The sequence below is a fragment of the Rhinopithecus roxellana genome, chromosome 14, assembly GCF_007565055.1.
Source record: "Rhinopithecus roxellana isolate Shanxi Qingling chromosome 14, ASM756505v1, whole genome shotgun sequence".
In the NCBI taxonomy this organism is placed as follows: Eukaryota; Metazoa; Chordata; class Mammalia; order Primates; family Cercopithecidae; genus Rhinopithecus; species Rhinopithecus roxellana.
The window spans coordinates 62,735,200-62,762,170 of NC_044562.1; the positions used below are offsets into that span (position 1 = coordinate 62,735,200).

The window sequence follows — 26,971 nt, forward strand, 5'->3', positions numbered from 1 at the left end:
TAGATGTAGGAGCCCTCTTTGATCACATAAATTTCTCATCTTTAGAAATTTAGCTGTTTCTAAGAAAAGTCACATGTAGTCAAAAGATCCACTGCTGCACAGGAAAGCGTCCTGTCTGAGCAGGGAAGGTGGGCTCCTTAGGCCAGTACAGTGAGGGGCTTTGTCCAGGGTCCTGAATGCACCTGGCTACTTCACTCTGCTCAAGGTACAGCAATACACCAAACTCAGGCCGCTGCCTTGAAATACATCCCTGCTCTTATCTACTGACATAATGTGGTTTGAAAAAGTGTGTTGGTGTCCTTAGCTATCGGAAAACCTGACATGCAGAAGCCCAGACTTAAAAAGGAGTCAATCTGGTTGTGAGATATCATCCCATGGGTTGAGCGTTAAATGTCATAAGATAAGTAATAGGGTTCTTTTCTTCTTTAACATCATAAAGAGCAGAATATGCTTTGGTTTGCTTAGTCAGTTCCCTGCTGCTTAGATGGATTCCAAATTTTTGACCATAAATCAGTACTTCTGTGTGTTTTCAGTAATGAGAATTATGACTTTGGGGGCAGTTTTCGAGACACAGGCTCAGGAACACGAGCATTCGTGGGGCTCTGGATATATGCTGCTGAGCCGAAGTTCTGGGCTGCTCCCATCAATGGTGTATGGGGATGTCAAAGCTGTGTGTCGCTGGAGCCGACACGTCTGTTACACTTCAGCTCCCACCCTGCCCACCTGCTGATGGAGAGGTCCCCGTTCCTCAGGACAGCCCACACCCAGGGTACAAGGAGGAGGCAGATGGAGGTCAGGGAGAAAACTTTATGGTGCTCCATGAACTGGAACCGCACAGACTCAAAGTCAGCTCCAGCCCCAGCCTAGCCACCCGGCCATGTGACCCTGGGCATGTCATTTCTTTTAGCCTCAATTTCTTCACACAGGAAATGAACAAAATAGCACCCCTGAACCTCTACCCTCAAACAGCCTCACCCTACTTTTGCTCTCTTCTCCATCTTGGTCAACTAAGATGGCCAAGAGCTAGTTAAAGACCCTCCATGTCAAACCAAGGGGAGGCAGTGCCATGTGGCCCATCTACCATGTGCTTGGTGTGGGGCTGGACAATGTCCAGACACATGGAGGGACAGACAGACTCACGCCCCAGTCAGGCTGTCTCCTAGGAGCTGTGATAATAGCAGTAAAGAAACAAAGCTCCTGCTCTAAAAAGCTTAGGTGCCAGCAAGGGGAGAGAGTTAATAAGCATATATATGTGTGCGTATCGATCATGAGGAGGGATGACAAGTGCTGTGGACAAAACTGAAGGACTCGCAATGGGGTGGCAGGTGGAGGCGGGGTATGGAGGCTGCTGGTGTGCTGGGCCGCCCTTGTTCCTAAAGAAAGTGCAAACATGGCTGTGAAGGGCCTCCGGCTTTTCCAGAGAATCATCACTCACACAGTTAAATTTAACGCAGGACCTCAACACAGACCCGTAACATATGAGATGCACGTCACTTCTGGAAAAGATGAGGCATTGTAAGGAGAAAGTCAGAGACCGATGAGACAGGATGTTGGGAAATACAGTTTTAGACCTGCCACAGTGAAAGCTGCACAGACCACCGTGCCTGTGAGCCGTGCTGGGAGGGCTGAAGCCTGCCCTTCAGTGGCACAGGAGGCAGCCTCACTTCCCAGCTCCCTCGGACACTGCACCCCTTTCATGGCCCTTAGTGTGCTATGATTGCTTCTGTGGATGTCTCCTTTATGTGGCTGTGTCCCTCTGATTTTTTTTTTTTTTTTTTTTTGAGGTGGAGTTTCACTCTTACCGCAAAGGCTAGAGTGCCATGGCGTGACCTTGACTCACAGCAACCTCCGCCTCCCGGGTTCAAGCGATTCTCCTGCCTCAGCCTCCCAAGTAGCTGGGATTACAGGCATGTGCCACCACGCCTGGCTAATTTTGTATTTTTAGTAGAGAATAGAGGAAACAGGGTTTCTCCATATTGGTCAGGCTAGTCTCGAACTCCCGACCTCAGGTAATCCGCCTGCCTCAGCCTCCCAAAGTGCTGGGATTACAGGCACGAGCCACTGTGCCCGGCCTGAGTTTTAAAAGCACATTTTCTTTTTCAGACAATGTCTCACTGTCACCAGGCTGGAGTGCAGTGGCATGATCATAGCTCACTGCAGCCTTGAACTCCTGGGCTCCAGCGATCCTCCTGCCTCAGCCTCCCAAGAAGCTGGGACCACAGGTGTGCCCCACCATGCTCTGATGATTTCTTTGTAGAGAGAGGGTCTCACTATACCTCCCAGGCTAGTCTCAGACTCCTAGCTTGAGTGATCCTTCTGCTTTGGGCTCCCAAAGCACTGAGATTACAGGCGTGGAAAAAATTTTCTTTATGGATGCTCAGTGGCCAGTAAGCACCATGCACAAAATAGGTGCTCCATAATCAAGTCCGTCAAGACAAGGAGGTGCCAAGTAAGACCACTGCAGCACAAGAACACACAAAATTTGAGTAATGTCTTTGAAATGCTGGAGGGAAAAAAATGCAGTATACTTCTAATTATCTATTTAAGGCTTAGGAGTGTTGAATATTATTTAAATACCAGCTAAGAAATCTGTGTGAAATATCCTTCAGTTTGAACATTTTGGAGAATAAAAAATTAACATAATGATAAATTACACCTTCTTTCCCCTTGGCCATCACATGTAACCTTTTGTTATGTTAGAAGGCAACCATGGGAACCATCAGGGTACTTTTTTGGGGGTTAAATCAAATACTAATTTGCACTAATATGCAAAATTCATTCCCCCTTATCTGTCCTCATAGAAATATTTTGTAAACACCTAAAATATTTGAAAAACTTCTTGTTCCAGGTGATTTCGTGACTCTCTCCTAAACTGTAGACAGGAGGTTTCATTATGAAAAGGGGTCCTTGGGGCTCCCAAGCCTTTAGTGGAGGTGGGTGGCACGTCCCAGTCAGCGAGGACGGTGATAGCATCGTGGTGTCAGGTGCCTCGTACGGAAGGCCCAGTCACTTGAAAGAGAGGCCGTACGGGTCCTTCCGCCACACCTGGCTCTAACAATTGCCCCAGTCAACAGGCTGGAGGTCATAGAGCAATACTCTGGCTCTTGGAGCCACCCAGCCCACAGGGCAGCTTTGAGGGCTTGGGTTCCACTGGTAATTTATCCACAGTGACCCTGAACAGAAGGCCGTTGGGGCTGAGCTGAAGGAGGCGATGCAACTGCTCAGGACCACCAGGATGGTGAGGCTCAGCACCGGAGGGACACGATCTTGACAGCACACTTGAGTGCTGTGTGCGGGAAACTCCAGATATTTACAGATTTGACCAACAACTACCCAGGGCCACTCGGGGGAGGCGCTGTTTAAGGCCCTGGGAAATAGCAGCGAAACAAAACAGAGTATTTCCAGTTAAAAAAAAAACAACAAACAGGTGAAACTTACAGTGCAAACACTTCACACTAATCCAATCCTAATTCTATATTGACACAGACTGACTCGAAGACACAGGGGCACTCAAAATATATCTGTGTACACTTGCATCATGAGCTGCCTGGGGCATCTCTCTGGTACCTGGATAACCATTTAAGAATATAAACATTTTTGATAAAAATACAGGAAAAAAGTCCCCATATTTAAATTTGAGGATTTGGCTGACGAATTTTTTTTTTTAAAGCTATGTTATGACTTCTTTGACAGCCACCGAAAAGAAAATATTTTTCTCTCCTGCTGTTTTAGGATTTTGCCAATGACTAATGACGGTGCTACATATTTTATGTAGATTCCAAGGCTGGGGTTCACCTCTAACTTCTTCTGCTTGAAAACTAGATATTATCAGCCCATTCATGTCTCTGACAAGAGGCAGGTGAGCTCTGCTCAGCACATTCATGTCAATAAGGAAGTTGAAACATGAGGTCAGCTGTGCACTGAATATTGGAATCAATCTGGTGTGGTGTTAATGAGAAGATGAGGCTTATGACCTTTCACTGCCGACTACACTATTAAACAACTGTGTTTAAAAATAATCGACCAGGTCACAAATACATAGCAGGCAGGATGACAGAAGCTTCCCCAAACCAGATGGTAAATGAGTAGATCAGGGTGGACCATTTGTTTCCAACAAAAACCTGTAGCTCAGACTTCCTCTTGCAAAGGAACCTGACAGTTTCCTGCATTTATGAAGCTCTAAGTTTGGCTGGTGTAAAAACTGCCTGTGTGTGATGGGACTGGGAGACTGGCGTGCTGTGACTCACCTGCCGCCCAAGGCTCCAGTCATCCGGGATAGGAGGAAATGTTTATTTTATATCAACAGACAACGAGCGATTCCCGAGAATGAATTGGTGAGAAACAAAGGCTGTAGCAAAGGGCAGTGACACGAGCCGCCTTCACCAGGATGACATTCATTCTGTCTTTCCTGGGAGAACCTCCATTTACACGTGTTTCTCAGTGCAATTATTAATATGTGGTCACGGCAATCTTAAACCAACCCTGCAATCATTCCAAAAATAATGAGAAGAACAAAGTTCAGAGGAAATCTAATAATTTTGACTAAGCTTTGGGCAAGTAAGAGGTTTGAAAACCTGCTACACGTTTTTTAGTTCTACGCTACTCTCTCTCTTGATGACCGACAGCATTGTCCATAGTCGTACCTAGGGCTGGTAAACGCTGGGAAAGTTTGTAACATGAAAGATAATTTGAATGCGCTGTGGACATCGATCGAGTATATACTTGGGGTAACTATCTCCACTAACACCTCCACTCATGAGCATCTTCATCCACAACTGCAGCTCAAAGTCAGAAGTATCTTCTAAAGCACAGCCTTTTAAAAAAACAGTTCCATCACAGTGGCCAAATGTGTCTTCTTTAGTCTGTATTTTCCACAAAATTAGAAATCATTCAGAGTGCAAACTCTGGAATTAATGATATTTAAAAACTAGAATTAAATTTACTTCCAACAAAAAACTATGAATAATTCACCATTACTATTAGATACTACTAGAACATTCTTTTTTTAAAACAGAACTGAGTTTGTTTGCACCAACAAAGTTGTATCATATTATTTCCACTAGTATCTTAGAATTTGGGCTCTGTCCTAGCCCCCAAAAAAAAAAAAAAAAAAAAAAAAAAAAAAAAAAAAAAAAAAAAAAAAGGCGCCTGGAGATCCTGAGTTACATTTGCTGTGAGTTTAAAGCATTTTCTTTATCAAACTAAAATTTTGTTAACATAGTTCAGTCAGATACTGTGGTTGATCTTTAGGGAAAATTGCTTTAAAATAAACTGAAAGGTAAGATTGTGCTCCAAAATGTAGTAACTGACATTTTTCTCTTTTCCTTTAAGCAAAACCCTGACCTCCTGTGGCTGCTGGAAGGGTCAGTGTTGGATGTGGTGAGAATTAGAATCCTGGCCAGCTGGCTATTCAGCAGACAAAGCTCCGGCCATTCTTCCCTACAGCGGCCTTTCATCCCCCCACCTCTCAGCCAGAATCAGGGTCCCTCCCTTCCTTCCCAGCGCTGCCAGCCCCCAATCCTCAGGAGTACATCCCTTTTCTCCTCCCGCAATTCCTGCAGGTTCCCACCAGCCATAATTTTCTCTTGCATGCACTCCTGGCATTTGCTCCTGCCCACACACCCTGTGATGTCCTATGGCATAGCCATGGCCAGGTCTGGCTGGCTGGCTCCTGATATTCTTTGGAATTCTGTAGCTCACCAGCCCAAGTCCCTGTGCTGGGCTGGGGAAACCTGGAGTCACCACTGGGAGAGAAGACTTTCCCGGGGCACTCTGGGCATGAGACTGGCGGGAGTTTCTTACTTCAAATTTGTGCAGGCTCACTGGGGCCATAACCCAGGCTAGACTGTCACACTCACCCCACTTTCTGTGCTCTCTAACTCCAGCATGGACCTTCACCCATCCCGACTGGCTTTTCCCAGCAAACACCTCACTCTCTGTGCCCAAGCGTCTCCCAGCGACCCTCCAGGGAGCCGCTGCATCGCTACTTTTAGCGTCTTCCCAGATTTCCCAGCTCTGGCTACAGAAAAAGAAGAAACAGGTGTAGTTTCTTCCATGAAATTCAGGTTAGTTTTCTAGTTCTACATCCAGGATACTTTTGCCTAGGCGAGGGAGTCCATTTTTCCTGGCAGAACTTTCCATTCTGCATGAGCTGTGACTCTGGCCTTTGATACTGTGGTCAGAGATGAGCACAGCATCCACATGCTGGGGGGTGCGGCGTGGCTGGGGAAGCTCAGCCCCAGGGGTGTTTATGCAGCTGGAGCAACTTGTGTTTTGCTTGTATTTTATGAGGCTAAGTGGAAAATGTAAAGATTTTAACTGATATTAGTGAAAAGAGCATGGCGCTTATAAGCTTACTATGCAAAAGAGGCACAAAAATTGAACTTGCGAGGCATGCTCCAAGCGTCAAATCGACACGGCCTTAGGTGCTCGAGGGATTTAAGCAGACCTGTTCAGTTGTGAAGAAAGAGACTAAGATGATGATGTAGAGACATGGTGCAGAAGAACAAGCTGAGAAGCAGCATAATCAGGAATTTCATGGCATTTTTCAGCTCCTTGGGAAGAGCACCCCCTGGCCACCGCCCTCTTTTCAAGCGGTATGGCTGCACTTCTTACCAATTCAACTTCATAGTTGTTTCCAGAAAAAAAAAATTATAAAGGAAATGACAGGTTGAGTATCCCTAATCCGAAAATCCGAAATGTTCCAAAAGCTGAAAATTTTTGAGTGCTGAAGTGATGCTAAAAGGAAATGCTCAATGGAGCCCTTCGGATTTTGGATTTTAGCTTTAGGGAGCTCAACCTGCCTGTCTGAAAGAAGAGGCCTTCCTGTATTTGACTGCACATCAGGCACTTTTCAAAAACCTATCGACTCATGCCATGCCTGCCTCACCCAGGGAGAAGGGGCTGGGGCAAGAGAGGATTCAGAGCCTTGCTCCCCATCTGGGCAGGTGAAAATATTCACTGACTATGAAAAATTACAACTTGCTTAATCTAACTAAACTGTAAGTCGTGATATATCCTATTGTGGACAGTGCGTTTATAAATAATTCCAGGTAACACTGGAATGCTGTTGGCTTTACTGGACACGGCATAGGCTTTGCAGAGCCGCACCGTGATTTGATACCTGGCTGCTCTGTACTGAATTGGATCTTCCTGTACACCTGTCATTTTCTTGACTGTGTGGCAAGTGGCAGGATGGGGGCCACGATCCTAGCATTCTCTGTCTTGACACATGCCTCCGCTTGGCTGCTGTGCCCCCACTGTCCCCTCCAAGTCTCAAACACTCGCCTTTGCCTGCCCTTCTCTGTCACGGCCAGCTGAGGACCCCGCTCTAGCACCACAAAGACAGACTCACTGCACTCACTTTTTAAATTAAAGTTTCAAACTAAACATCCCTACTGCCGAAGCGGACGTGGAAATTCTCAAATGTTCACCTCTCAATTTGTGTTTTCATTATGAAATTCGTATTTTAAAATAACTTCATTTAAAACATTTGTAGCCCAGGCGCAGTGGCTCACTCCTATAATGCCAGGGCTTTGGGAGATGAAGGTGGGGGAACACTTAAGCTCAGGAGTTCAAGACCAGCCTGGGCACTACAGTGAAACCCCCATCTCTACCAAAAATACAAAAAATTAGCTGGGCATGGTGGCACGTGCTGTGGTCCCAGGTTCTTGGGAGGATGAAGTGGGAGGATCCCTTGAGCCCAGGAGGCAGAGTCTGCAGTGAGCTGAGATCGTGCCACTGCAGTCTGCCTAAGTGACAGACTGAGACTCTGTCTCTAAGACAAAAAATAAAATAAAATAAAATAAAAACCCTGCACATTTTTAGATAAGTATGTACTTATTACTAAAAGCTGAAACGGAACAGGTAAAACTTCCCAGGAAAACAGGTAAAACTTCCCATGAGTCCCCTGCCCTCTTCATTTGCTCCATATTTCGCATGCCAGATCCTCCTCACCCGCACAAGTTATTTAAATTCTTTAGGACTTGAGCAAGTTATTCAAATTATTTACGACTCAGTTTAATCATTTGAAAATGAGGATAATAGTACCACCTCAGAGAACTTCAGTGTAGACGTAACAAATAGTGCCTATAAAGCATTGAATCCAGGGCTTAGACATTGGCAAACAGTAACGTTCAGCTGCTCATTCTACCACCTAATACTTAGAAAAATCACTCAAGAGAGGCTGACTGTGCCTCTACTGATGAAGACATTGTTCTAGGCTTTGAGAATAGAGGCAAACAAGACAGTCCCTCCCTTTAAGAAGCTTAAATTCTGGTGTGTGTGTTGGGGGGTAGATGACAGATCAGAAAATGGATCCAGCAGTCCCACTACTGGGTATCTACCCAGAGGAAAATAAGTCATTATACAAAAAGACACTTGTACACACATGTTTATAGCAGCACAATTTGCAACTGCAAAAATACAGAACCAGTCCAAATGCCCATCAATCAACGAGTGGATAAAGAAAATGTTATATATATAAATGTTATATATATATAAAATTATGGAATACTACTCAGCCATAAAAAGGAACAAAATAATGGCATTTGCAGCAACCTAGGCAGATGTGGAGACCATTATTCCAAGTGAAGTAACTCAGGAATGGCAAACCAAACATGGTATGCTCTCCCTCATAAATAGGAGCTAAGCTATGAGGATGCAAAGGCGTAAGAGTGATACAACGGACTCTGGGGACTCAGGTGAAAGGGTGGGAGGGGCTGAGGGATAAAAGACTACACACTGGGTACAGTATACACTGCTCGGGTGATGGGTGCACCAAAATCTCAGAAACCAGCACTAAAGAACTTATCCATATAACCAAATACTACCTGTTCCCCAAAAGCCTACTGAACTCAAAATAAAAACCAGAAAAAAAGAATCAGATTTCAATCAGCTAAATAAAATATCTATATATAATATTTTTAAAAAAGAAAGGAGTAGAGGACAAAGGTTGTTAGAAGGTGAGTGGTGGCATGGAGAAGTAAGGTGGGGAAGAAGGACATGGACAAGTTAAAACTGGGGTCAGAAACGTCTCATGGTGAAGGTGGTATTTGGTGGACATGAGGGTGGGGAGGGGTTCCCATGCACAGCTGGTGAAAAGGCACTGGGGTGGCAGGGATATGCCTGGCTTGGCAGAGGGGCAGGACCACACAGTGCTGCTTCCCTGCTGGTTCTTAGAACAATGACACCTGGTGATTTCAATGGCCAGCTTTCCAAGCTACTACATAGAAAGCAGCATGGAATGGCTGCACAGCCTCCCGTGGAGGGGCCCCCAGTCCCCTACTGCTGGACATGGAGATTGTTTCTAGTTTCTGAACTGTTTCCAGAGACTGTGGAAATTTAACATATTTATACTTATTTTCTTTTAAATGGCATTAAGTACATGAAAATATTCTATGACATGGAAAATTTTAATGAACATATTGTATGTTTAAGTGGAAAAAGCCTGGCTGGGCGCAGTAGCTTCCACCTTTAATCCCAGCACTTTGGGAGGCCAAGGCAAGTGGATCACCTGAGGTCAGGAGAATCGCTTGAACCTGGGAGGTAGAGGTTGCAGTGAGCTGAGATCGCACCACTGCACTCCAGCCTGGCTGACAGAACGAGACTCTGTCTCAAAAAAACCGAAAAACCAAAAAAACCAAAAAAACAAAAAAAGGAAAAAAGCCTATTATGATCCAATCCCCTTTGGGGGAATAACCAAATAACCACACACACACAAACTGGAAGGGTATACACCCGCAAAATTAACAGCTTTGTTTAGGACTGAGTTTTCTAGAAACCAAAGAGCTTATCTGCATTTTAAATGTTTCTAAAATGTTTTTAAATTAGGGGAAAAGCGCATCATTTGGATCTGTGTCTCCGCCCAGATCTCACGTCAAATTGTCATCCCCAGTGCTGGAGGTGGGGCCTGGTGGGAGGTGACTGGATCATGGGGGCAGAGTTCCCCCTCGATGTCGGTCTCATGAGATCTGGTCACTTGAAATTGTGCGGCAAGTCCCCTCATACCGCCCCCCCGCCGCCAGCCATGTGAAGTGCGGGGTCCCCCTCTGCCTTCTGCCATGATGGTAAGTTTCCCCAGGCACCTTCCAGAAGCCAAGCGGACGCCAACATCACATTTCCCATACAGCGTGTGGAACAATGAGCCAACAAAACCTCTTGCCTTTATAAATTGCCCAGTCTCAGGTGTTTATTTATAGCAGTGTGAGAACAGATTCATACAGGTACACACTCCCAAATCTAACAGCTTTGTGTAGGACGGAGTTTTTTTAGAAACCAAAAAGCTTAATTGCATTTTAAATGTTTCTAAAATTTATGTTTTTTTATTACAGGAAAATGCAAAGGTATTATTGTAAAATCAGCAAAGAGAAATGGTAGATAACCCATATGCTGGAAGAAAAAGGCAGACTTGTAAAAACGGGCTGAAATATGCGCAACAGACACCAACATTCTGCTGCCCTCCAGCCACGCACTGTGGCCTCCATTTACTGGTGGGACTTGTCCACTAGCGCACACGTTAACCATGCTTCTGTAATGAAGGAATTTTAAAAATGAAAAGCTTCACAAAACACAATTTTAGGAAAAGAGAAAAGTTGTTTAAAAGGACAAATAATTTCTTTTTTAAAAAATTAATTGTCAGGAACTTGGATTAGCAAGATTTGATCAATAACCCTTTGGTTTACAACGTTGCCACCGTCCCCCAGGAGGAAGCCCTACGTAAAAGCCAGGTGCTGGTCCAGGTAATAACCCAAACCTTGACTGCTTCAGAAGGTGGTGTAAGATGATAATTTTTCCAGAACGTGTGGTCGGAATGGATGCTGCAGCCTCACAAATCTCATCTGGGGGCCTGACCCGCCTGTCTTGCTGTCGCTGCCACTGCCTCCTGATTGATGAGGGCCTGACGTGCCCCCGGACTCCAATTCCCCTCATACCACCCCCATAAAGGCTCTCGCAAAGAGACACTGACGTGGTGCCTCTGGACACAGCCTTTCCTGAACATTTGGATGTTGAGGAAAGCAACAGCCAGCCAGATGATTTCAGATGTATTACTTTGGGGGAATGGAGATACTTATTTCACTTTCTGCATTAATACGAAGCTTGATAATAGAACAAAGAATGGGTCAACGGCTGGTTTAAAGTTGAGTTTCCCCACTTGGGAAAGTAAGCTTCAAATGTGGAAGTACATAAAGAATTTGGAAGTAGATGGAATTTTCTGATTCTATTTCACGTAGGAAGTAATTCTTAAGTGGTATGCTTACCCAGTTATAATTTCAAAATCCAGCAAAGGACTATTTATCTACAGACATCATAAAAATAGAGTACCGAAAAAGATAACTGGTAAGGTTGTTAACCTGATGAATGTTCAGAGAGCAAGTCTCCTCCTAGAGCTGAATTCTTGAACTATGACCGGATGGAATGATCATGTGTGAGAACAGTGTGATGTACTTACCGATAATCTGAAGCCCCTCATTCTGTTTTCTCTATGTAATTATAATTGTTGCCTGTAAATATGTATATTATTTAACAGGATCTGAAATATACATAGAAGCATCTCCTTGCAAATGTAGTTAAGATTTTAAAAATCCCACTGCAGAGATAATGTAGCAATTAAAATAGCATTTATAACTAAATATGTTTAAAATGTTTCTTCTCATATGAAAGAGTAAAATTTTAAGTCATTTAAAATCACCATCTGCTTCTGTGATATAAAATTTTTAGTATCATTGTATAATTAATATTAATATCACTTTCTGTTAATAACCTTATCTGTCACGTAATAAAGCCAAGATGTAACATGATATGTTCATTGAAAGACATTTAAGAGTGCAAAACCAAAGTAACATACACATCCTAAAGGAGAAGCTGCACAGTGGGCTTGCTCAGTCACACCCCACCCTCTGTCACCCGTCCTTGGCTGTCTCTCGAGCTAGCCATGTTACAACCATCTTATAACAACTTGTTCGTTTTAAATACCTCTCTTCTTCAACACTCGCTTCTTCCATGCCTTTCTTTCTCCTTGATACCCCCCACCCCCGCCAAATTTTAAGCGACCAGGCACGGTGACTCATGCCTGTAATCCCAGCACTTTGGGAGGCCAAGGAGGATCACCTGAGGTCAGGAGTTCGAGACCAGCCTGGCCAACATGGCGAAACCCCGTCTCCACCAAAAACACAAAAATTAGCCAGGCATACTGGCATGCGGCTGTAATCCCAGCTAGTTGGGAGGCTGAGGCAGGAGAATTACTTGAACCTGGAAGTGAGCCAAGATCGTGCCACTGCACTCTAGCCTGGGAGACAAGGCTGAAACTCTGTCTCAAAAAAAAAAAAAAAAAAAAAAAAAGCCCTTTAGATCTTTGCCTTTTTGCATGTGTTTATAAAATCTACAAAAGGCAGTAAGGGAGGAAATGAGAAAGATTTGACCAATTTTATTTGAATAGTTGACAAAGTCACCAGGGAGACAGTACGATTGAGGTTTCTTAACCTGTTGGCTTCCTAGGTTGTGCCACTGAGCAAACCACAGAAATACAAAGCAAATATTTTCCTGTCCCAAGAGTGGTATAAAGTCATGTGGAAAAAAAGTCCTGTATTGCTTAAAAATGTACATTATAAAATCAGACCTTCTAATGTTGAGAACACAAAAGATCACAAAGTTTTCTTTCCAGTTGGAGAAGCAGCACATATTATTTGGCAAATATTCAAATATATGTGCCTCTTAAGTAGCTGGGACTACAGACACACAACACCAGGCCAGCTATTTAAATGAATTTCTTTAGTAGAGATAGGGTCTCTCCATGTTGCCCAGGTTGGTCTCAAACTGACAAATCTTTCTGTGCTGTACTACCTATTCATAATTTGAAGCTAGGGTAGTCAATGATGCTTTCTATCTTTAAAAAGTCCCCCTGAAATTCAAAATTTGCATCTGCAAACATGGGGACTAAAAAAATTAATAAAACGCTACATAATTTCGTAAAATTTTAGATTTCTGTATGCTAGGAAATTTTTAAAATGTAAGTTTTTTTTTTTTTTTTTTTTTTTTGAGACGGAGTTTTGCTCTTGTTACCCAGGTTGGAGTGCAACGGTGCGATCTCTGCTCACCACAACCTCTGCCTCCCAGGTTCAAGCAATTCTCCTGCCTCAGCCTCCTGAGTAGCTGGGATTACAGGTATGCACCACCACGCCCAGCTAATTTTGTATTTTTAGTATAGACGGGGTTTCTCCATGTTGGTCAGGCTGGTCTTGAACTCCTGACCTCAGGTGATCTGCCCGCCTTGGCCTCCCAAACTGCTGGGATTACAGGTGTGAGCCACTGCGCCCGGCCTAAAATGTAAGTTAATGACACATTGTTGCCTTGAGGCCAATGAGAAGTGACCTGACTAAAAACTGGGCCAAGCAAATGAGAAAGGAACCAAGGAACGAGATGCAAATTTCAGTGACGGCTCTACCTGCGGCTCCTGGACTTCTGGAACCAGGGGAATTGTGGGTTGTCTGCAGTGAGCCCACTCTGCTCTCGATTAACCCAGCCTGGCATAACCTGTCTACATAGCAGACGATAACCCAGGCTGACTCAAGAGGGATCTTTTCAGATCACATTCCTCTCCTCCCTAGGAGACGATGAGAGTAGTCATGGCTGGGGATATGAGCTTGGGTACCTTCAGTCCAGAGGAACAGGCAGGCCTATATCAAGAGGAGTGCAGGGAGGGTGGGAGAGAGCTGAGTTCTGGGCCACATCCACTAGGGCATTCTGCTGGCTCAGCCTCACGGGCAATCCTTTTTAGAATCCTTTTCCTCACTCTTCCTGACTGGGTTGGAACCTTCCTTTCTTCCTCCGTGCCTCACCTTCAGTGGCTGCCCTTCTCACCCCCCCACCACAAAGCTCCATAGCCGCTCATACCCTTCCCTTTGCGTGGATCCCACACCCTTTAGCCTACTGAGTTCTTGGCAGCATCTGTTGAACTGGACCCACTGATGCGTCCATCCTCTCTGGGGTCACTTTCCAGTGTACCCTGGGACACCACTGCACATGATAAAGTGCTAGTTATATGTTTGTCAAATGAACGGAACGAACGACAAACAGATACGTTGCTGTGATGGTCTCAGTTGAAAACACGCTTAGTAATTCACACACTCATGCATGCACGCCTTGACTTCAGAACGCGAACGGATGCCTCGCACCTGCTCACCCTCATTTTACTTTTCACCACCTGACAAAGCAGATTTCAATTTGTTTCCTTAGTGATGATCTGTCGGTTCTTCTTTTGCAACTAGAGAGACCTGGGAACTCCGTTTGGATTCCTGCTCCACTCCCAGGGCCAGGGCAGTGGGTGGCCACCAGTGGTCAATAAATACTTGCGGACTAAATGAAGTTACATATGAAATAACTGCTGTGAAATGTACCTAATCTACATAATCCCTATTAATTTACACCACTGACTTTACTTATGATTCAGGAACAGGCTAAGATGATCCAAGGCAGGAAACCCAGTTTCCACTCTAACTACTGATACTAATTTAAGAACCTGTTGCTGAGACTGCTGCCAGTGTTTTCTGCCATAAACTGTATACACGGTGACCAACATGCTCAGTCTTAAGGGGCACTAGCACTGGTTCTCTGTTAAGAACCAGTTTCTAAAGCAATATGCAAAGCATTAAGATACTTAATCTTAAAAATTCAAAAAATTATATCATATAAAACTGGTGGGAGCCTTGGAGCTCATTTCGCAAGTCTAATAAAATACACCAAGCCACCCGCCCCTGCCACCACTTGGACGATTGCTATTTGGGGATGCCATTCAAGTGTGCTCACTAACTCAGCATAATTCCTGTGCAATGACATTGTGATGACGGGCTGGGCACAGCTCCAGGTAGTCAAGAAAGTGGAGACAGACAAGACCCTGAAGCCCCCCTTTCTGGTGGAGTTAGAATTCTTGCAGAAGACACATAAGCAAACAGGATCATTTCGGATAGTGACAGACGCTAGAAAAACCATACAAGATGACAGGGGCAGGATGACCGCTAGTGACGGGGTAGGAGTCAAACAAGAATGTGCCCAGAGTAAGTCAAGCCACAACACTTGCTGAGAAAGACAATAAAAGTCTGGGTAACCTCGCAGAACGGGATGGAGAGGGGTTGTCTGCAGCGATGTGCACATGCTGGACCCGACGTCTGGGAGGAAGCCTGAACCATTTGGTGGATGACTCATCCCAGATCTCAGCAGAGCAGCCGGCTGGAGCCGTGGAGAGGCCGTCAAGAAACAGGGGTCAGACCAGCTGGGGCCTTGCCAGCCAGAAATCAAGAATTGAGAATATATTCCATGGCAGTGGGAAGCCACTGGAGTGGGTGTGGGGAGTGGCAATCTGGCTCACGTTTTGTTTTTTTAAAAGGTGAATCTGGCTGCAGAGAGAGAGGACTTTTGGGAAGTAAGAATGACAGGCCAGAGATAAGTTACGACTGATGCAGCAGAAGGACTGGGGGAACACAGAGGAGGTGGAGGTACGGGGCACGGGGCAGACCCAGCTTGTATTCTTGGAGGTCAAGTGGAGGGAACCAAGCAAATGAACAGACTGTGAGGTGAGGCCAAGGGAGGGTGTGCACGTGACGCTTTGGGTGTGTCTTTAGCTATCGGGAGGATAGATGGTGAAAAGGTGGGTGAGAAACAGACGCTCTGGATGAAAGCTGGAGTTCTTCAAACACGCTGAGCACGAGCCTCCCAACTGCCTTCCACAAGTAGGCATTTGGTTACCTGCGTTCGATGCGGAGAGAGCGGTCATGGCTGGGGTGTGAACTTGGGTATCTTCTGGTCTAGAGGAATGGGCAGGCCTAGTTCAAGAGGAGTGCAGGGAGGATAGGAGAGAGCTGAGTTCTGGGCCACATCCATCACCTGAGGTCTGGTGGTAAAAGGAGGATGACACAGGGGGCAGCCAGAGAGCAGCAGGAGAAACCCGTGTCTATCTTCAGAGAAGCCCAGAGGAGAGAGGGTTTCAAGCAAGACGGGGAGTCAGCAGGGCTTCCACTACGAAGATGACCACGGGAACCAAGGAGCGCTCCCGGGACTGATGCGGATGAGAGCAGTGTTGGAGGGTGCTGGCCTGATGACACATGGGAGAGGGTCGAAGAGAACGTGGGTGGTAGCTGGGGACAGAGGAGTGTCCTGGAATGTGTGGTGAGAAGGAAAGTAGGAGGAGAGGCGGAAACTGCAGAGGGCCATGGTGCTAGGCTGAGCGATGGCCAAGCAGGTGTGTAAGCTGAAAGCAGTGATCCAATATCCGGGAGAAACCACTGGGACAGGAGAGGGTGTCCGCAGAAGGAGAGTCCTTTGGAAGACGAGAGGTGATGGGTTCAGAGGTGGAAGGGATGCCCTACCTCATGTCCAAGCAGGAACAGATCACACATGGTGGCTCCACAGGCTGGAGAGGCATATGGGTTTTGGCATGGGAGAGACACAGGCACCTTCTGCCATTTCATTGGGAAAGGAGGCAGACGGCCTTCAGGCAAGGGAGAGGAAAGCAGGGATGCCAGAGGAGAAAGCTGGAAACAGTCACTGGGAACTGTCTCACTGCATCATACTACTTGGTGTCAAAAAGATGTCTTTCCTGCAACTCCTACCCGTTGCTCCCAGTTCAACTCTCTAGGTTTACACAGAATCAGGATCAGATTTTGTCCTATGACCACCAGTCACACACATCATTCAGGTCCCTCTGAAAGAGCTTCTCAACTCTGGTTGCGTATCTCAAACCCCTGGGGGACATTCCACTGCTAGGGCTCCATCCCAGACCAAATGGACTAGATCTCTAGCTGTTGGTCCCAGGAACAAACTTTTAAGAAATCGCCACCAAGAATATAATGGGCAGCCATTGGACAACGCCTTCCCGAGAGGCTCCTCCGGCCTCCCAGGTTTTCAGCCACGCTGGCTGCTGAGGGTTTCAGGCCCCTCCCTCCATCCCGGCCTCCGCTTCATGTGCTTCCCAGTCTGCCTATGTCTTTCTCAAAACATGGCCCCCGAAAGGATCCTCGGAGCCCAGTGAGACGTTCACAACCTCTCTCGTCCTTAGTGTGGAATGTTAAGTCTTGAAAGCACTTCTGCAGACAAACCACATCCAGGCCTTCCCCACCAGGGTCCGGTACTCCTATTCCATTATCTGTAAAGTTGGTTTATGGAGCCTGAATTCAAGATTTTATCTGTTTCACTTTGTTAGTTTTGACCCATTTTGTAGTCTCTAAATCTGGAGATTTCAATGTAGATTATGTCTCAGCTTGTGGCATCCACACATCTGATGGCCTCACCCTCCCTGTCCTCACAAACACAGCGGAGGGACACGCTGAGCACCCAGTGTTCTTGGAGGCGGTCGGGGGGGGGCAGGGGAACAGCTTAGTGACAATTACGACACAGCCTGTTTGAATCTAGCCTTGCCCGCTGACCTGCTGCTGCAATAGGCCCAACTGCCCTCTGCTCCTGCTTCCTCATCTAAAATGGGGAAGTCTCTGGCGCTCATCTCCTGGGGGCCTGTGCCCGGCAAGCAGCGAGTTCCACGAATGTCACATCACGTCAACGCTGGTGGCAGAAGGACTGCTGCTGAAGCAGCCGTGGCCCCAGGCGGATGCTCTGAGAAGCGGTGTGGAAAGCACCTTGAGGACCAGGCACTGCCCTGGATTGGCTGCAGTAACCCTCTTGTAAACCAGAAACTGGCTTTCCCTTCTTTGGGAAGGATTCTTACCGAGTTACGGTGCAATGCAGCAACCGCAGCTGGAAGGGGCCACGGAAGCAAAACCTTCATTGCCCAGATTGGGGCTTCCTGACCATGGCACTGCTGGTGTTTTGGGCTGAATAACTGTCGGCTGTCGGGGGCTGGCCTCTACACCACGGCACACTCAGCAGCGCCCTGGTGGCTTCTACCCACTAGCTTCCAGTAGCATCACCCTCCTGTACGTGACAACCAAGAACGCCTTGAGACATCACGAACTGTCCCAGGGAGACAAAATCACCCCTGGTCGGGAGCCCTGGAATAGAGGAAGATACGCCGAAGGCCAGGGGACTAAGAAGTCTGGTCCAGGCACTACAGCAACTATCAACAATATCCTTCTCTACTCCCTGTTTACGAGGATTTCTAGAATTTTTTTTTTTTTTGCCTTGCAACAACATAAGGATTTCTGGTCTTCGGGCATGAAATGCGCTGCCCCCGTTTGGTTTTGATCACGGGGCAGCATTTCACTGTCCTCTGTTTCCCCTGGTCAGCGGCTACTGCTGAAAATAGCTGATAGGAAGGAACTAAGGAGACAAAGTACAAAGTTACAACATTCTGATTGGGAGGAAAAAAAAAATCCACCTTTCACCCCCTGTGTCCAGTTACCCCAGGACGCTTCTGCCTGCTCCTCGGCCACATGCAGAGATAGGAAAGCAGGCTCCGAGCACAGAAGGGAGCGGGGTCAGCCTTTTAATTAGGCCGGCCAGCCTGGCGAGCCGAGCAGCCCCCCGGCGGTGAGGCAGGGAGTGCCCAGCTTTGAGAGATGAGAGCCCAGGGGCCTTTAACACTGAGCTAAGCTGAAGGTTGATGACAACCCCCAGGGAAGGCTTTTGAATGCCAGCCAAGATTTGGGAAGAATTGATAAAGGAAACTTCAGCATCAGGGAGAGAAGACAAAATGTCGATCCATCTTAGAATGTATTTCCTTGAAAAGCAAGTGCTATCAAAAGACAAACAATTTTTATGATACAATGTTTTAGTACTAAGCATGCGTTTCTCCTTTAAAAAAAAAATAGCAGAGGGGAATGATTATAAGCTTTGAAATCAGAAAGACCTGGGTTTGAATGTTGGCTAATTATGGTAAGTATGGTCTTGGTTTCTCAGCCTTTTGGAAGCTCAGTTATCAGGCACAGATGATGATCCCCAGGAAAACGAGTGTTAGGTGTGAAGGTCACCACAGGGGAGGCAGTCAACACATGTACTTCCTCCTTTCTACGCTTCATTGACCCCCTCCCATCAAAGAAGCTTCCAGGTCAGAGACCGGCAGTATCACATTACCGCCGCCTGCTGGTCATGCACTAAAATTGTCAGTATAACATCCAAAAAGAGAAAAAAAAATGCTCCAATTATAAAGATAAAAATTGATGAACGGTGTGGACATGCTTGCTGGAAAGTGTGGTTCAAATGCATTGGCTCCAAAAGGAAGTGTGGGACGGACAGCTTCCGAAGCTGAAACTCGTGTTTCGAACCCCCATCATCAAAACTGACGTGCAAAACATTTTTATAATGAGAAAAGACATTTAAAAGTTGGCAAAAACTCAAATGCTTTCCATTGAGGATCAGCTGCTTTACAACCACAGAGTCTGCTGAAAAGACACAATGATTACATGGCCAGAAGGAAACAGGGACCAGAGCATACACACGCACACACACACGTGATGCACTCCTTCCACGTGGAAGATGGATATGGTGTTTGTGCTCGATGGTGACAAGGCCGCATGGTGGCCTGGGGGAGGCCAAGGGAAGTGAGGCCCAAGAGCCACACGGAAGAGTCATGTGAAGAAATGCAATATTAACAGTGATGGCCAGTCGGTGTGGCAGAAGATAAACTGTTGGACTGAAGCAATCGGGGATGGGGTGGAGCTATCAGAAGAACCTGACAGCCCAGGGCTGGGGGAGCGAGGCTGCCACGGCAACAGCATCAGCCGAGGCCACCAGCTGAGGCTGGCCCAGGCAGGAGCCAGCGGGGAGGGCTGGCCAGGCTCACCCAGGTACTCAGGAGGTAGGCAGGCAGGTAAGCGCTCTGGCCCTGAGGACAGGTGCGATGCATCTTGCCTCGAAGTAAGATAGGACGGCCAAGTATGCTACAAACGACCCCCCCAGGGCCCCTGCTACCCACAGTGATGCTGACTCGTGGCTAACACTTCCAGAGGAAATTACCTATGGAGGAAATGATTAATCAAAAAAAAAGTACAGGCTTCCAGTAAGATTCAAGAGAACCCTCAGCCAATAGTTGTTGCAGAGATAATTGTTCTGAATCTATCAATAAAGCAAAGCTGCCCCTTCATTGACTGCAAACACCAATTTCTTTCACCCAGGATTATAAGTTGGTGTTCACGGGCTCACTACTGCCATTACGGTGATAAACAGTTTAAACCACAACAGGATCTGACATGTAGATCAATTCTGGGTCCATAAAGAATCTACACAAGAGGTTGCAGGACAGGAATTTACAGCCACCAGTTTTTATTCTCTCTTGCTGCAAAAATTACTTCTGTCAAACACTTAGAAGAGTGAGAAAAAATGTAAAAAAATTAATTTTTCATGTACTCCTGGAACGGCCTTTTTCAATGCAGAGGCGCAAGATGAATATGTTTCTGCATTTAAAAAATTACACTCGGCAGCATGTGGTGCTCAGCAGAGGAGGGATCCAATCCTCTGTGCTGCCTGCAAGCCAGCAGACGGCAATTTGAAACCCTGAACCGAGCTGTCTGCATTTTCTCTAAGGGCAGATGCGGGTCTCATGTTAGCAACGCCAAATTATATTAGACATTTAATTTTAAACCTCAGGTACTTAAATGTGAAACCTTACAACAGTAATAGTCATAAAGCAGTGGGCATTCCATTTCACAAAATGGATTCTCTTCTTCTTCCCTTAATTTAAGCAGCACCTCCTGTTTTGTAGGTTGCCCCTACAAAGGAATCTATCTAATTAGGAGTTTCTCACAGCTGCTTTAAAGGCAGAAACCCCGGGGGGACTTGTGTGTCTAGAGAGTTCTGAAAAGTTCTCCAGAGCCAAAGTCTTAATTTAGGGTGGAAAGGGGGGCAGAGAAACAGTGAATCCCAGTGTTGTTAGGATTATGATGTTTTAGAATAAGAGTGAGCGACAATGGGAAGGCAAACTTGCCAACACGGGCGTCTGTCTTCCCAAGCTGCTTAGGCTCTCCCCGTTCATTCCTGCTGCTGCACAGAGTGAGCGACTCTGAAATCCAAACCAAAGACTAGGGATGGGGGCAGATACATTTAAAAAGAAAGTGGGGGCAGGGGGGACTTAATATGACCTGCAACTTAAGAAGAAAGAACATGACAGAAAGCTCTTAACCATGTTTGTTTCTGCTGTGATTACTTTCTAAGCCCTGCAGCGAAGGTTTATACCAAGACTGAGGCCTTGAAATCCATTCATAAACACGTTTTCTGGAAGTTGTCCATGAGATCCCGTGCCCTGGTGTTCACTAAAAATTGCTGGGGTCTAGCCACTTGACGAATCAGCGCACTGAAGGGGGGAATGACGCGAACCAGAGGGATGCCGGGATGGTGCCCTTGGCGCAGACAGACAAGGATGGGTCCAGCGGGTCTGGGTGGAGCCTGAATTCTGCATCACCAGTCAAATCCCTGGAGCTGGCAGATGCCACACGGTCCATGGACCAGGCTTTGGGAAGTGAGGACTTACAGCAGTGGTTTCCAAGCTTCAGCATGCCATGTGGTCCCAGAGGGCTTGCTATACACAGGTTGCCTGGTCCCATCCCCTGAGGACTGGATTCAGTGGGACTGACACGGGGCCTGAGAACGGACATTTCTAAGCAGTTCCCAGGGGTGGCTGCGGCTGCTGCTCCTGGAGGCACACCTTGGCATGCAGTGATGTTTGGGGAGCTGAATCGGGCCACCTGAGTTTGAGTCCTGGCCCCTCCCAGGATATGACTTCGAGCAGGTGATACTTAGCCCTTCTGTACCAAAGGCAGCCCCTGGAGAGGGGAGGTAACAACTGCATCGACTCTGTGGCGGTCAAATGAGATTATCTACATAAAGCTCGCGATAAATTGTAGCTCCTACTGTTATTATTGTCTCCCTTTTCAAAATATTTTGGGTATTGACATATTATTAATCCTTAGAAAACGCGGGAATCAACCAAGATCCCCATAAAACTGCAGGGATCAAACTTCTGCGCGCCGCTCTGCTGCCGTTCTGGATCTTTGCTCCGTAAAATGTCAGCTCCCAAGTCTGAAAATCAGATGCTCATTTGGCAGCGCTGGGCTCTCAGCACTCATCTCTTCTGGTCTCTCCTCGTTTTTCTGCACCCCAACTATCACCTTTCACTTCACTGTAGCTCGTGGCTATTCCATCTTCCCTTTTCCTCCTCTCTGGGTCTTTGTCCGAAGTGCCCCAATGCTTATAATAACTTCCTCCTGCTGTTTTGCACAAAAAAATCCATCTGGTTCTTTAAGCATGGCTCAAGTTTGATTTTCTTTGGGAAGCTTTCCTTGATCAACCCTATCAATCCTTAAACGACCTGCACAATTTCAGCCCTGGGCTCTCCCTACAGCTCTCCTTCCATGTCCCTCAGCAGGCTGACATCTGGGGCATCCGCTTGCTTGTTTCTTATCTTCTGTGTTCAGGGTTCAAGATTTACGAGGTCAGGGAGCACACTGGTCTTTAATGGACACCCACGTGGGTTAATATGATAGAAATTGCTTTGTGAATAAAAAACTGGCATTCAAGCTTAGGTGACTTTGGACTCGCATGGGTACTGTACAAATGCGTGTGTGCAGACAATGCAGCCTGCTTCTGTGGAAAGAGACTTCCAACCAAACCGAGGCTCTGGAAAGCAGAGTGTCACGACGTGGCAGTGTGGAAACGCCCATCGCACGTACGAACAGCTCGACAGAAAGAGCTACTCGGTAGAGGGAAACTCACCCAGTGAGTCTTTATCAAACAGGTAAGTGTGCAAAAGGAAAATCTGTATAGGATGAATTTTAGATGAATATTTAAAGACCTGTATTACTGGCACCTCAACTACTCTCACTCAGCAAAGGCTGCTTGGTAAGGCAAGGCCTTGTCCGTGTCACCTGTGCACCTGGCTCCAGAAGGCCCAGTGTGCATCTCCCCACACCCTCAAATGTGGCCCGGAGCAAGAACACCTTCACCAGACGGCGGCCACAGAACGAAACGTTATCAAATAGTAATACTCATAGATGACATATCTTTTAAAGTATTTGATAATGAAGTATGTGGACTCTTTGCTCCTCCTAAAGGAACTGTGATAACAGTAGTTCTTCAGTCATGAAGAGCCAAGTGTCCGGTGTTGTGGCACACGCCTAACTACTACGTAAGGGAGGGGAGAACGTGTCCATTGAACAGATGAGAAAACGGAGGCTCATGGAGGTACAGAGGCTCATGCTAGGCTGCCTGGTTGGCACGTGGCGGGGTTTCAGCTGCAGCACACACAGGTCTGATGAAAGGCCGACTACGAGGCCTGCTGGGGCATGCAATGGTTACGAAGGGAGTAAACTGTAGACGGTTAATTTATCCTAACTTCAAACTTCTTGTTTAGGGTTTTCAGGGCTTTCATCGTGATTCCAGATGAGGCAGAGAGCCTTGGAGAGCCCTTGAAGAGGCTGCAGGCAGACCTTTGCTATCTACCAAAGCGCCTTCTTTTGAGGGAAGGAAGAAGCCCCAACGCTGGGGTGGGAATGGGCCAGCTGGGGCAGGCGCGTGACGCTCTGTGTGTCTGCCCCAAGTCACAGGCTTTTCCAGACCCGCAGCGCTATGGCGTGCAGCTGCCTTGCTGACTCCGCGCCTCCTGGCACGGTTTGGAGACGTCTTCCTTTAAGGCTTCTGCTTGGTGGTGTCTGCGGAGCCACTAGAAATAAGGATGATGTTTACCCAAAGCAAATGTCCTGCTGCAGCAGCTGGTGGGTCTACAGGGAAGACCTGATGCTGAATCTTTTAATTAGAACAAATTATGCTAAGATTACTCTAAAACCCTGTCTGATAGTTTACATACAACAGTGGGAATTCCTTTAAATACCGGTGAACAGGCCAGAGACAAAACGCCACAGGCAAACCCTGCTGCAGCCGCCAGGGTGCCCTCCGTGCCGCGTCCTTCACGCTCCACACAGACGGCGAGATCGTTTCCAACGTGCACGCTTGTTCCCCGAAAAGCTGGCTACATTTGTCAAAATAATAATAATAATAACAATAATAATGCCGAAGGAATGTGAAAACTGAGGGATTACAAAGGGGACTCCAGAATTTAGAGGGTACATCAGGAATTCTGGAAAACAGATAAGGAGACTGAATTCACCCTAATGATATAAAACGTGCACTAGTGTAGAAGTGTAGGCCACGCTGTGTAGGGCAGTGTGATTGGGGAGATAAAATCAGATACTATTTATCAGCGCTGCCACCTCTGTCACGTGACTCTGGGTAAGCCACCTGCCCTGTCTGCAGCCTCAGTTTCCAAACTGACCAAATGGGATGACCACCTCCTCCCTGTGCCGAAGAGGAACAGAAGAGATGACGTGGGCAAGACAGCCTAGCAAGGACAAAACGTTCCACAGATGAAAGGCAAGGTGTGAGTCTCTGCTGCAGCCGCCCCACGGGGTGCCGCGCTCCCAGAGGAGCATGAGAGCTTAGGGCGTCCTGTCCAGCCCCCGGCTTACAACGAAGGACCTCGAGGTGGCCGCGGGCCCGTGGGGCTGCGCCCCCTCTTACCACTGCTGATGGCCGAGTTTGCAATGACTGTAGCCTCACTCCACTGGTCGGCACTGGAGACTGAGTAGGAGCGCTGGTGCATGCCGTCGGGTCGGCTGTTGAAGGAGACCAGGCTGATGCCGCTTGCCATCTGAGACCCAGATGCACTAGTGACATTCCCTAGGAATAAACAAGTCAGGTGAACACCACCGCGGACTGCAGACCACAGAAACCAGCGCGAGTTAGTCTACGGGACCCATGCGCTGGCACACAGTGCGCCTTACCACCGAGAGCAGCCCTCGTCCTGCCTGCATGGCAAACGGAAGCGACAGACAGAAGATATTCGGGAGGAATAAAAGGCGGATGCCAATCTTGATGGTGCCTGACAAAGCAACGTGAGGGGACCTCATGCCTCAGATGACTCGCACAGAACAACCCTATACAAAGGCGCAACCCAAGTGCAATCGCAACATCGGGTGGAAGAGAAGACAAAAGACCCAGTCGGTCTCAGCAGAGGCACCGCGATCCAGCAGGCTGGCAAGATGGTGGCTCCAGAAGCCTGGCCGTGTCACCCTATCAACGGAAGAGAAAATGATCACCCATTGAGAGTCAACTGTCTGGTGCCAGAGGATTATTTTCATGGGGAAGCCATACTTTATGATGAACACAAATCAAAGTCCCTAGACACGACACGGAGGAAATGCAGGCTCTTCAACCAGGTAAGTTTACTCTTAACCTTGAAAAGACTAAGCAGAGGAAAAATAACCTGCGTGACTTCACAGAGCACACGGGCTGTGATGAAAAATGATTCCATTGTATACTTAATGATTTGAATCAGTTGCTCAACATCAAAATGAATTATTATCTGGTCATACCAATTTTAGACTCAAAAACATAATTAAGTGCCTTTCTCTAAAGCTCAGCCAATCATACCTTGCTGCCAGCGAATTAGTCTGTTAGGTCTGTTTGCAGATCTTCGGAGGTATTAGGGCCTTTTATAAAAAAATTTTCTTCCAATTGTTTTAGTTCAGAACCAACTAAGTTCTAAACTGTCTCAACAGAAGTTTTTCAAAGTGCCGGATTTTATAATAAATACGCAGCCCATATTAGCAGTTCTTAAATCTGGCCAATTACCAGAATTTCCTGTGGAGCTTTTTAAAACTAGAGGCTTCAAAAAATACAGATTTTGATTCAGAAGCTCTGGGAATGGGGCTTGGGAAAAGATGCATTTTCAAAAGCACGCCGGTGATCTGGATGAGAAGCCAGAGGCAGGAACCAGGTCTCCCCTCAAACAAGTGGCCTCACTGCGATCCCGTGCAGCACCGGGAAGCCAGGGAATGACGAGCTGAAGCCAGCGTACAAGCCCTACACCCAATCAGCGATTAACAACCATGAGGCGTTTGGCTTTGAAGAATAGAGTTTTGCCTTAAAAAAAGAAAAGATACCTATTTTATGCTGTTGTCTGAACTGAGTACATTCTGAACGTCATAGGCAGGTCTGTTTGATTCCAGAAAAAAGTCCAAAGTGATGGCCCAGGGAGGGAAGGATGGGAAAGCCACAGAGGCTGTGGTCTTCGGGCCTACAGCAGCAGCATTGCCAAGAGGCATGAGAGAAATGCAGAATCCCAGGCCCCACCCACCAACTGCCTCTTAGTAAGATCCCGGGTGATGTGCATGCACATTAATGACAAAAACCACTCCAGCCAGAAAATCACCACCATGAAACGAAAAATCGCAACCAAAACTCCACCACGGCAGACCACTGGCATCCAAGGGGCTCAGGTGGGAGGAGCACAGCACAATGGCTTGGAAGCCTCGGGTCTGGGTTCCCCTGCTTACATGTAGGGTCTTGAGGCAGTTTCTCATGCCCCTAATCCCTGATGTTCTGAGAGCTCCATCTCAGGGCACGGGCGCGCCCTAACGCCCTAGAAATGCACAGCGTCATTTGGAGCTCATATTTTGCATGATGGTGCCATGTGGTGCTCCCACGCTTGCTCCTGCACCAAGCCTCACAGCAGCCTGGGGAGGTGGACCAGGCGTGTGGCATCTTAGAGACGTGGAGGAGCAGCCCAGGGCTGGCAATGTGGCACTAAGGGGAGCACTCACGCTCCTTCCTGTATTCTCCACGTGCCACCATCGAAGCCACCCTGGGGTTGTCCTCTGGGTATTGTGTGCCTCAGCCGGGTCCGTATTACAATAGGACATTCAGACCCCACAGAAGGCGGCATCCGCACAGAGCAGAGGAGACAGTCCCATCTGCAGGATCCCCTCCTGGAGCCTGTGCCCACCGTGTTCCTGCCATACCACTTCTCCGTCCCGCTCTCCTCCTGGGAAGGCACCCATATGGGCTGCACCGTTGGCTCCAGCACCTTCTAGCTTCTCACTGGGCTCAACCAATAGTGAGCACGGCAGGAATCTAAAGGAGAGAGGAGGGTGAGGGTGGGTGCTGACTCCAGGGCTCCTTCCCCGAGCAGTCGTCTTGCTGGGTGACCCCCTCTCTCCTTGGCCCTTGGTGCCTGCATTGTCCTGTGTGCTTCTCTTCCCCT

General features: G+C 47.2%; 1 protein-coding gene across 7 annotated transcripts in view; it reads right to left on the bottom strand.

The window, feature by feature from the left end:
* AGAP1 (ArfGAP with GTPase domain, ankyrin repeat and PH domain 1) overlaps window positions 1-26,971 on the bottom strand; it is a 650,028-nt gene that overhangs the window by 180,944 nt on the left and 442,113 nt on the right. For 4 of the 7 annotated variants that reach the window (XM_010364387.2, XM_030916435.1, XM_030916433.1 and 1 more), the window contains one exon: window positions 24,448-24,606. The exons of the other annotated variants lie outside the window; for them this stretch is intronic. In XM_010364387.2, coding sequence (XP_010362689.1) covers window positions 24,448-24,606 — 159 coding nt within the window. The remainder of the gene's footprint in view (window positions 1-24,447; window positions 24,607-26,971) is intronic. 7 annotated transcript variants of the gene reach the window in all.